The 12,614-nt window shown below is 42.4% G+C and overlaps 1 protein-coding gene across 1 annotated transcript in view; it reads left to right on the forward strand.

Annotated features, from left to right (window-relative positions):
* Positions 1-12,614, forward strand: part of LOC137570555 (guanylate cyclase soluble subunit beta-2-like) — a 95,399-nt gene that overhangs the window by 69,890 nt on the left and 12,895 nt on the right. Inside the window, exons 11-13 of the mRNA XM_068279251.1 lie at positions 5,751-5,899; positions 6,005-6,151; positions 9,446-9,600. Of these exons, the coding sequence (XP_068135352.1) occupies positions 5,751-5,899; positions 6,005-6,151; positions 9,446-9,600 (451 nt within the window). The remainder of the gene's footprint in view (positions 1-5,750; positions 5,900-6,004; positions 6,152-9,445; positions 9,601-12,614) is intronic.

Raw genomic sequence — 12,614 nt, forward strand, 5'->3', positions numbered from 1 at the left:
TAAAGCAAATAGGAATATTTTAATTTACAAGAAGAATGCTAAATGTGAGAAGCTTGCAGACAGCAGTATAACGTATTTTCCTGTAGGGAAAACGAATGTTTCATTCTGTATACAATTATTTTAAAATTTACTGATATTAATTAATGAAGAAAGTATCTCTCAGGGCTTAAAAGAATTGGATAAAGCTATGAACACACAAAATTCTATTTTGCCGCCTGGAATAATTCTTCATTTCTGAACATTTCTGGGGACCTTCTATACAGTGATGTAGCTAAGGAGCTATGGGCCCCAGTGCAAATTTGACATGCCGCCCCCCCCCCAAGCACTCTATACATAACAATTGGTATGGCGAACCAAAATCTGCCAAGGACAACCACAGTGTCACAGTTGCAAGAAGGGGACAGAGGACAGTTTGTTAAGGATTACTACTATTCAAAGCATCTATAGAAGTGATTATTACCAGCACAGGACCAATAGAGAGCTAATACTGTGATAGAGGGTGGACCCTTTGGGGCCCCTCTGCCCCGAGGGCCCCGATGCAGTTGCTACCTCTGCACCGCCTATTGGTATGCCATTGCTTCTATATGTCCGGTGAATGGCCTCCTCTTCATCAATCCACTGTGTGGGAAAGTCCTTGGCTGATTGCTATTGTGTGCTGCTGCAGCTCACTGTGGGATCGTCCCACTTTTTCTTCTGCTACCCCTCTACATAGGACAGGGAGCCCAGGCAGCATGTTTGTATCATGACTTCATTTAATCTGTCCCCCAAAACAATCACAAAAAAATCAACTATTATCGTGTTACTTTGGTAGACCAACTGACAGAAGATGTAGGCCTACCTAAGGCACAGAGTTTAAGAGGAACTTTAGCAAAAAGGGGAAAAAAATCAATACATTGCAAAGTGGGAAGTTAAAAGATAGAAGAGATGTCAAGAAATTATTGATATTTGCCATGTAATTTGTTCATATTATTTGAATTCAGCCTACATGTAATGTAATCATCTTTACTACTGGCAGACATGGAAAAAACAGAGAGCACCTACTGTCATAATTTACAACCACACCCACTAACAATGATATAGGCTAAAAGGTTGTTTTTTTTTAATAGATATACATATGCACAGGGGGATACTGGTTGCTTGGGGGTTGGAAACAGCAGTTATTTCCCACAATGCAACAAGGCTCCCACAGTGTAATGTCAGGACCTAGGTACTGACATCACACTGTGGGAGGGGTTTACCACAATATCAACCATACAGACCCACCCCTCTAACCCCCCCCCTCCCCCCTCCCGATGATCTATTTGAAAATAGGTAAAGATTTCTCATGGGAAAGGGAGTATCAGCTACTGATTGGCATGAAGTTCAATCCTTGGTTATTACTGCACAAAAAGAAGAAAAACAAAAGCAAAAAAAGCAAAAAAGACTGGCACTGCGTTTATGAGGCAAACATGGAGGGATTTCCTGGTACAGGGATGACAGGGTGCCAACCTTCCGTGTGCTCAGGATGCTGAAAAGGATCATCCAATGCATATAACACTAAAAGATATACCATCCGGCACTACGTTTCATAGGTCCATAGATCTGTCATTTATTGCATCATCAACATTTCAAGGCATGTATAGGTCCATGCTCAGTGATACATATATACAGTTACAGTTCATACCCTGTCCATGTCAGCTGTGGGGCAATATTGCACGGAGCCTCAGAGGAAGCTCGTCTTCGAGCGAAACGGCTGTCAGGCGGACCGCTGCCCCCCACATTGCCCCACAGCTGACATGGACAGGGTATGAACTGTAACTGCATATATGTATCACTGAGCATGGACCTATACATGGCTTGAAATGTTGATGATGCAATAAATGACAGATCTATGGACCTATGAAACGTAGTGCTGGATGGTATATCTTTTAGTGTTATATCAATCCTTGGTTACAGTCCCTATTTAAGGAGACCTCTTCTCTTTACCAGACCACCCTTCATGAGATGATGGGCTGGCTACCTTTGTAAACACCTCACTATTTTGCTGCTGAGGACTCACAAGTCACAGATCCAAGGCTTGCCCATCAATATCCTTTCACCCATCCTGAAATAATCAACCTAGGCAATATGAGCACGCTGCTCAACATAACATAACCAGCACATGCGTTACAAACTCCATAAAGGATAGTGTGCCCCCTCCAGCAGGGGGTAAATATTAAGCCTATATCTATAATGGCCCTGAAGGCAAGGCCAGGAAACTAATATAGGCTCGGCTAGTAGCATAGCCCCCAGCTTTACTTTTTTGAAGGGACTGTGCTTCTTTGGGAACCAAATCCCCCCATCCCTTTTCCCAGCTGCGTTGTCCCTCTTTCAGGACTGATGTACAGATCTGTGTAAATGTATGTATTGTTCTAGTGAAAAATGTATTTAATTCACTCTAAACCTTTTTCCAATTATCTAAATTGATATATTTCTTATTTTCAAATGTTAATATGAAGAAAAACTACTGATGATCAAAAGGACCAGTGTGGTGTATGAATTCTTTGTGGTATTCATGACTAGGGGTGTGGCAAGGGCATGAATAGAGGTGTAAAAGAGGCGTGTCTTAAATTGTCCCTCTTTCTTAACTCACTCAGAAAATGGGGAGGTTTGTAATATTATTTATATAAAATTTAAAATCCTTGTTCTGTATTCAATTATGTGTTAGGATTTAGATCAGTAATCCTGGAAAATTAAAATATGAGATTCTACCAGGTGTCTGAGTTCCATTGTTATACTGAGGGATACAGCTGTATTCTCTGAAGGCAAATGTCAGTTTGTTAATATCTGTGTCCTAGAAAGATTAACAACAAGAGTTTCTAATTGATGGATTGTTTGGCTGGATTTTAGCCCTCTGGAGCATTTTTAACATTTTAACTATCTGAAGCAAGGGAAATTATGGATGCATGGAGGTGGTGACTGTTGGAGCTACCAATAGAATTCCTACTTTCCCTGGTGAACAATATAAATGCACATTAGATGTGTAAAATCAGCCAGCTGTCAGCAACAAAACTGTTTTACAGGGCAGAAGCCTAGAAATATTATCATCTCCTAATCTGTCCTTCCCCAATCAGTGAAATTAGATATTCTGATAGGTGTAGGTGCTCCCGACCTGTGCCCAATCTCCTATGGCCAATCCTTGTAGGGGGAAAGTGTGACTAGCCATGTTGGATTACCACCACGTTTGCTTTTCTCTACCTTGGGTTGACTCACAAAACATAACTCTAGTCTGCCTTCTTAAAACAAAAAGTATTTGCCATTATTGGAGTGAGCTTTGAGGTGTCCCACAATACGTCACTGCTGAAAATGCAAGGATATGTCAGCTTCAGCTTGTTAATTGTACAGAGCCAAACTAATCCAACATGGATACAGACTGTTTCGGATTGTTTGATCCTCATCGCTGTGTGGCTTGGATTAATGTGGCTCTATGGGGCTCTATTGCATAGCATTTCAGTTAAGGAGGCTTTTTGGTCCTTTTCAGCCCCTTACACAATCCTAGCAGTTCTGATGGTGTGTTTGGTGGGGGGATGCTCTGCCATTTCCCTGGGGGGAGGGGGGGGGGGGTTGGTGAGGCCGATTCTTATATTCCGATAAAGAATCCGGGGTTTACTGGTGTATCAGAAATTCCACCAAAGTTAGATAGAAGGCAACCAAGGAGGTAATATATGAACTACTAATACGGACGAATGTTGGTGAGATTTATAATACACTGAAGGTGGAATTAGGGAGGCATTTCTAGCAGGGGGGAGAACTTGAAGCATATAAAAAACTGTGTATGTTGGACTGGGATGAGGTAATAGGATGGAATCTGGAAATGACTGTAGTGATGTATTATAGAGTGACTGAAGACGCACTTATGGGTAAGAGCTATATGCTTGAACTGACTATCTTTGATGAGCAACCAGTGGAGGAACTTACAGAGAGGAGCAGTAACTAAGGAACAAGAAGAGGAGTCCCGAGGCTTCAGAATTAGCATATGAAAAATGAGAATATTAAATGGGGAAGTTAATTTCTTAGCAGACAATTTTGGTGGCAGCAGTGCTTAGCTGCAATCACCTCATTTCTCACAATGCAATTTCAGTGCACCTCTAGTGGCCCTGCATAATGTAGAACTTCTTTAGAATTCTGAAGTGCCCAGGGAGTTCACAAACAAATGGATGATGCTAATTTCATTACTTGCTAAATGACTCAGTAAACTAATTAACAAGCTGAAAATGCTGTTCTCCTCACTGGACAATAGCTTTAATTAACCAAAACAGTTTCATCTTGGGCCAGAGAGTCTTCACAGGAAGACATGGCAGACTGGCATGTAGCTGCTGGTTCATTTACAAGCTGAATAAATTTGCATCGAATTAACATAACATTTACTTCAAATGGAAATTATTAGCATCCTTTTTACAGTCCCAAGATATGGGATTGGTGGCGGTGGCTACGGGTTACAACACCATTCAGGCACCATCAGGCACCATCAGTACATTCTCACAGCAGCAGCCGACAATGGGGGGAGACCAGATATCATCAAACAGCCAGGAAGATTTATTTAGCAATATAGGTATACAGAAGAAATGTATCTTTAGAAAACTTGGGTGCCTCAGCAAATCTTGAATCTGAAGTTTATCTTGCGTTTCATGGCTCTTGAGTCTGGTCCTAGTGACTGGCTTAGTTTTATCTTAAGAACAGTCTCTAATTCACGTTGCATTTGTACAAAGTGATGCAGGAAAGTTTAAGTAAGCTTTTAGAGTAAAAGAAGAAGAAGAAGAAGCAGTGAGTTCCCTTGGCTGTCAGTCTCTTATAAACAGCCAGGCAAAGGTTAACTCCTGATTCCACCCCGGGAGGTGGGCCGTGAGTGTGTCATATCTGTCAATCACATCTAGCAGACCACAGGAGATGCCAATTGGTTATTGTGGTCATGTGGTTGATAAGACACACTGCGCAGCCGTGAAAGCGGCTACCCTTATATGGGAATTTCCTTATGTCTTACCATGTAAAATACTGTATGTTATGTGTTCCTTAAATTATGTTATGTGTTCCATCAGAATATGTTTAGGTTCTACTGGCTTACTGAGACTGAATGTCTGGGCATAGGGCAGATTAGCTCTTCTTCGGCCTTGTTGAACATAAACGACATGTTTCTCTGGAACTCAGAATTGTAGCCTCTTAAGCCTCAGAATGTCATGTGACATGCATCAGGAGCTGTGCGAAGCAGACATATGTGCTACTCTGCAGTTTGGAGAGGAAGTGCATGGAGGGGAGGGGAGGTGCTACACAGGCTTGTACAGCCCATACTTGTTTTGGGAGGGGAGAGGGGAAACCTATGTTGGCCACACAAATTATATGGGGGATATGGTGAAAGGACTTACTTTTTGTTATGGGGAAAGGGAATGGTTGCTGCATGTGTTGTAGTAGTGGTGGTGGTGGTGGTGGGGTTCGCCACACGTGATCAATCGAGGGAAGTGGGGGGGGGGCAGGTAGAGCCCCAGGGGGCCCCATTCAATTTTCACAGGAGGGCCCCATGGTTTGTAGCTAGCTATGCCACGGTTAAAGGAGTCTGTATTACAGCTAACCAAATTGGGTATACAAGGATCCCAAAAGAAATATGTCTCTAAAGCTTCTAGCTGATTATCTTTTACTTGTATGAGATATGTCTGGTTTATGCTTTATGCTCTTATGCAGTAATGTAGTATGTTTTTGAAGTAGCAAGATTATTTGCCTTTTACCATTGTGTTTTGTAGGTGAATTCAAAGAATGTACAATATTATTTAGTGATGTGGTAACATTCACCAACATCTGCGCTCAGTGTGAGCCCATCCAAATTGTGGCTATGCTAAACTCCATGTATCTCCGCTTCGACAGGCTAACAACGGTACACGATGTCTATAAGGTAAATAATCCCTGCGATAGTAGAAGACATGGCTATATAATTGTGTAAGTGGTTTTCTTGTATACCTTGTCTTATCATTTAACACAAGAATATTACCTATTTCAGGTGGAAACCATAGGAGATGCTTACATGGTGGTGGGTGGTGTTCCAGTACCTGTTTCTACTCATGCAGAAAGAGTTGCAAATTTTGCTTTAGGAATGATACTTATGGCGAGAGAAGTACAGAATCCGATCACTGGAAACCCTATTCAGGTACAATACTAGAATGAAGTTTTAGCAATGAATTTTCAAAGACATCCAGGGCTTAGATGCTTTCCTTGCACTGAAGGGCATCCATGGCTATAATTACTAGGTAATTCCTGGGAGAGTTGATCCAGGGACTTATCTGCCTGCCATCCCTGGAGTCGGGAAGGAATTTTTCCCTTTCAAGGCTGATTAGCTCAGTCCTTGTAAGGTTTTTTTTGCCTTCCCCTGGATCAACTGGGATATGTGCGGGTTAAGGATGGTTTGTTTGTTTTTTTGCTTGTTGTTGTTGTTGTTGTTTTTTCCTTCTGGTTGAACTTAACGGACCAATGTCTTTTTTCAACCAAACTATGTTACTATGTTACTATCCAATGCCTAAGGTGGGACTGTGTCTTGAACTTTAGCATTAGTATACTGATAAAGAAGATTGTGTTCATTTTCTGCCACAATTGTTAAATTCCAGTATTGTACATCCTGCTGCTGTTGGCTGCTGATGGTCTCAGTACATCTGAGCCTAGGTTGTTTAGCAATGTGAACTCCTCATCCCAGGGCATTCTGGGAGACCAGGCATTATTTGATGGCTTCGGAATTCCCAGAAACAAACATTCCCAAATGCTGCACCTGACAGGGCTAAAGATGTTGCTACCTGTGATACATTTCAGAATGTAAATCAGGGTGAAGAAAGATTTGACAATGGGCAAACACTGACTAAATAATTTATAAATAAATATTCTTAAAAAAAAAAAAAAAAGCAATTTTATTACTGTAAAATACAAGCAACAACATAATAACATTTAAAGAAAAACATTTCTTTTTTGCAGCTGATACAAATCCTGCAATGAATCTGCAGTGTTTCTAGTGTTTCTACTTCCTGCTTTCATGGAAGCAGACATAATATTAACATCCTATGCTTTCAAATTAGCATATCTGCCGTGGCGGTCAGGTGACTCAGTGAGAGATCAAATTACAACTTGTGATTAGATGAGGGGGAATTAGACAGGATAAACTCTCTAAATACATACAGGGTGCATTTCTATTTTCCTTCTGTCCTGTGCAAGGGTTCAGGTCTACTGTAACTGGTTTGATATACCTACTATTGCTGCAGGGAGGGGTCAGGGAGGAGGGACAACAGCTTAACTTATGATAGAGCAGCTTCAGGCAGGTAGGGTAAAGGGGGGAACGGTTCACTGTCACTTAAAGGACACCCGATGTGACATGTGACATGATGAGATAGACAGGAATATGCACAGTGCCAAGGACACAAATAACTAGGCTGTGTTCCTTTTTTACTTTCTCTGCCTGAAAGAGATAAAAATCAGGTATGCAAGTGACAGTTTTTGCACGGTTTGGGACTGGGTCGCACTATAGCGTAACCCTCACTGATAAGGAATTACAGCCATAAAACACTTTTCTGCCAGAAAATGGCTTCAGAGAGCAGAAAAGAGATAAAAAGGGTCAATAGTTCATAGATTTTAGCTCTGGCATACTTCAATGAATGTGTCATTGAGAAGAAACCATGAATTAAAGACTTAAAAATTAGACTTAAATATACTGTAAAATATAACTGGGATAACTTAAAAAGTCATTTTTAAAAGAAGGAAGATAGATTAATTCCATTTTTTTCACCTTGGATGTCCTTTAAAGATCCATTGTGCTGAATCTTTGAATGAACTCGGAGGACACCTCTACACACACACCAGATTTTCATCCTAGGCACCCTCAATTATCCACCTCAACCATATTCCATTAGGCTTGTGTATGTAGGCTTACAGTATGTAGATTATGAATTCCTCCTGAGAAACAATTAGTGACATCATTTAATAAATGTACTGTGCAAAGTGCTGCAGAGAATGCCAATCGTATACAAATACATTCATATAGTCATGTGTTTTTCCTGGGCATTATATTCATCATGTCACGCATTGATTTTTGCCAGTTGTATTATGGTTTATAAAATCATTTTAGCACAGCTTGAGCAAGGTCATGGAGTCTTGTGCCTCATAGCTAATATTTACTGAGAGGCACGCCAGAACATGCTGATTGATTGGAATCCAGAGGATTCTGGAGAAGAGAAGGAACGTCACTCAGTAAATACTGTATGTCTGTTTGTTACTGGTGGAGATTTACCATCAGCCCATAGCAGCCACTGTTTATTGGACCACTGTGTCTTTTATATGACATGAATGACGGTTAAAGCTGCAGCGCAGAAAGGTTGAATTCATCATCTGTGTGATGAAGGTGGATAGCTGAAATGTTTAATTTGTGTTTATTACTGAAAACGGGAAAAAAAATCACCTTCCAGGTTTTCATTTCATTTTCTTTGATAATGGACACATGCATTGTGGGACAGCTGGAGAGCCAAGTTTGCCTATCACTGACCTAGACATAGGGGCAGCATGGTAGTATAATGGTTAGCACTCTTGTCATGCACTGCTTGTTCCCCAGTTTGCATTAACAGCTTCAATAGAGTTATTTCTTTTGAGATAAGTGCACTGATATTGACCTCAGTCGGTAAAACTCGTTGTGCTGTAAATTCTTGGAATGCTTTGATCTGTTTCTCCTAGCATAAAATTTAGAAACTAAAAGCAGAAGTTATTGTCTCACACTGCCCCCTAGTGACAAGTGGCCATAAATACACATTACAGCAATAATTATTAGAACAAGGAAATATAACAAATAAGAAAAAAAAGTGCTACAATAAATTGGCTTAGAGCGCTCGCAAGCCTCTGAATAAACTGGCTGACCATTAAACAGAATGGTGGGGAAGTCTACAAAGGAAGAGGCTATTCTTTGACCACTGGTTACAGACTGTACAATGCCTGTGAGTCCAATATGGCTCTACTGTATAGACCTTCTTGTGGTGTGATAAACCTTGTTTCAGTTATCTTGCCTCCATGAGTACTAAACACAATAATTTTCAAGAGTACACATTTCAATCCCATACAATGTGTAAAGAAAGCAGATAATGCTGATAAACTAAAATCAAAGCTTACAGAAGTAACAGAGGCACCAACAGGATAAAATATCATACATTTAAAACAAAATAAGATGGGGGGTAAGAGTGGACTTACCTCCCCAGGACAAACACAACAATTCTATATGATCAAAAGTTTTAACTCTTAACTCAAAAAATATGCAACGTGTTTCACAGGTCTCCAGCCTGCTTCCTCAGGTAAAAATACAACAGGAGTAACTTAGAAGTGTGTGTATAAAGCACAGGCCTAAAAACAAAGCTTGCATGACAATTTGTTTGGATCCACTAAAGCATCCTTCTAATAATAATGTGTATATTCTTGTTGACAGATAAGAGTAGGTCTGCACACTGGCCCGGTGCTGGCTGGAGTCGTTGGGGAGAAGATGCCCCGGTATTGCTTGTTTGGAGATACGGTGAACACAGCTTCGCGGATGGAGAGTCACGGTGTTCCCAATAAAATCCATCTCAGTCCAGAAGCCTACGGGTAAATAGTTATTATTATTTTTCAACCATCCCTTTTATTGCGACAAATGAAGCGGAATTACGTTTTGAAAGTATTAAACAGATAGATAAACATAGTAGTGTTGAAACATACCAACTCCAATAGACTGTGGTTATAAGGACTCATAATTTTCGTAGTGCACTTTTTTCCCCCTGTATTTGTATTTGGACTTTTGTATGTGTTATAGAAGCGCACTCATTTGTTCATTCTGTCAGCGCAATACTGTTTGTTATTGTTTCTTTTAAACATAATAATGGATTCAGGGGTGTAGCAATAGGGGTTGCAGAGGTTGCGTCAGCATCGGGGCCCTTGGGCCAGAGGGGCCCTCCCTCAACTACAGTATTAGCCCTCTATTGGTCCTATGCTCATAATAATCACTGCTATAGATACTTTGAAAAGTGGTAATCATTAACAAACTGTTCCCCATCCCCTTCTTGCACCTCTGACACTGTAGTTGCCATTGGCAGGTTTTGGTGCGCTGTATCAATTGCTATGTATAGAGTGCTTGGGGGGGCCCCATTGTAAAACTTGCATCGGGGCCCACGGCTCCTTAGCTACGCCACTGAATGGATTTAGTTATCAAAATGTGGTTTGAGGTTGGGAAGGTGTCCACAATTTTGGTAATTAATCGTGACTAGTCAGATGTAAGTAGCAATATATTCTTATATTAGTTAAGTGGTGGGTATCCTGCTAAATAGAAGCTGCTATTAGAGTTGGGCCGAACCTCCGATTTTAGGTTCGCGAACCTGGTTCGCGAACTTCCGCGGAAGGTTCGGTTCGCGTTAAAGTTCGCGAACCGCAATAGACTTCAATGGGGATGCGAACTTTGAAAAAAAAAAATAATTATGCTGGCCACAAAAGTGATGGAAAAGATGTTTCAAGGGGTCTAACACCTGGAGGGGGGCATGGCGGAGTGGGATACATGCCAAAAGTCCCCGGGAAAAATCTGGATTTGACGCAAAGCAGCGTTTTAAGGGCAGAAATCACATTGAATGCTGAACAGAACAGGTATGCAGTGGCGGGTTCACTAAACAGAACAGGTATACAGTGGCGGTTTCACTAAACAGAACAGGTATACAGTGGCGGGTTCACTAAACAGAACAGGTATACAGTGGCGGGTTCACAGAACAGGTATGCAGTGGCAGGTTCACTGAACACAACAGGTATGCAGTGGCGGGTTCACTGAACAGGTATACAGTGGCGGGTCCACTGAACAGAACAGGTATGCAGTGGCGGGTTCACTAAACAGAACAGGTATACAGTGGCGGGTTCACTAAACAGAACAGGTATACAGTGGCGGGTTCACAGAACAGGTATGCAGTGGCAGGTTCACTAAACACAACAGGTATGCAGTGGCGGGTTCACTGAACAGGTATACAGTGGCGGGTCCACTGAACAGAACAGGTATGCAGTGGCGGGTTCACTGAACAGGTATACAGTGGCGGGTCCACTGAACAGAACAGGTATGCAGTGGCGGGTTCACTGAACAGGTATGCAGTGGTGGGTTCACAGAACAGGTATGCAGTGGTGGGTTCACAGCACAGGTATGCAGTGGTGGGTTCAATGAACAGGTATACAGTGGCGGGTCCACTGAACAGAACAGGTATGCAGTGGCAGGTTCACTGAACAGGTATGCAGTGGTGGGTTCACAGCACAGGTATGCAGTGGTGGGTTCAATGAACAGGTATACAGTGGCGGGTCCACTGAACAGAACAGGTATGCAGTGGCAGGTTCACTGAACAGGTATGCAGTGGTGGGTTCACAGCACAGGTATGCAGTGGTGGGTTCACAGCACAGGTATGCAGTGGTGGGTTCACAGCACAGGTATGCAGTGGTGGGTTCACAGCACAGGTATGCAGTGGTGGGTTCACAGAACAGGTATGCAGCCAGACAGGAACAAGTTAAGCCTAACTAATCTTTCCCTGAGAGACAGTCTGCAGCAGCTCGCCCTACTCTCACTAACGCAGGCAGCACACGAGTGACCGTAATGGCCGCCGCTGCCTGCCTTATATAAGGGGGGGTGGGGCTCCAGGGGCTAGTGTAGCCTAATTGGCTACACTGGGCATGCTGACTGTGATGTAGAGGGTCAAAGTTGACCCTCCATGTGCATTATGGGGCGAACCGAACTTCCGCAAAGGTTCGCCTGCGGGACGCGAACGCGAACCACTGAAGTTCGCATGGAACCGTTTGCAGGCGAACCGTTCGGCCCAACTCTAGCTGCTATTCATCGCCTCAGACCCAGAGACTATCATTTCTAGTCTTAATGATGATTAAATGTATGGAAAATAAAAAGCTCACTAGCTTTTAAGTAAGGTTGGTTTCATGTACAGCTCTTTTCAAAATATTGGTCATATGTTAACTGTGGTGCTATCAGCAATTAACTGTGTCTACTAACAGTGCACATAGTAAGATACCTTAACCCACAAGACGTTGGACATCCCTCATTTTCTGTGTCAGCAAAGGCCAATAGCTACCTAATCACCAGCTTAGCTACCTGATCGTTCAAGATCATTCTGGGTTCCAATTTAAAGTTTGTACAGGTGTCCCTCAATGCTGGAAAACCAAGCTGTTGGTATTTACTGCAGGCATCAGCAACCCAGGGGCATAACAATAGACCCTGCAAGGGATGCAGCTGCAGGGGGGCCCTGAAGCAGCAGTAGGCCCCCTGGGGGTGGGAGAAGTTTATTTTCCCCATCCTGGGAGACAACTAAGGGCATGGAGAGAAAAAACTGTTGTTCTAATGACTGCACCTGCTCATGCCTTGCACAATCTGGGCCCTGGATACCTGAAGGACTTGTTGCAACTACATCACACCCCCCACAATCTTAGATCAAAAGGACGTAACACCTTGGTCACCCCCAGAGTCCACCTCAAAACCTTTGGAGACAGAGCCTTTTGTCATGCTGCCCCTACACTTTGGAACTCCCTGCCACACCCAATCAGGACAGCCCCATCCCTGGAAACATTTAAGTCTAAACTGAAAACCTACCTTTTCA

This window comes from Hyperolius riggenbachi, chromosome 4 (assembly GCF_040937935.1).
Source record: "Hyperolius riggenbachi isolate aHypRig1 chromosome 4, aHypRig1.pri, whole genome shotgun sequence".
Taxonomy (NCBI): Eukaryota; Metazoa; Chordata; class Amphibia; order Anura; family Hyperoliidae; genus Hyperolius; species Hyperolius riggenbachi.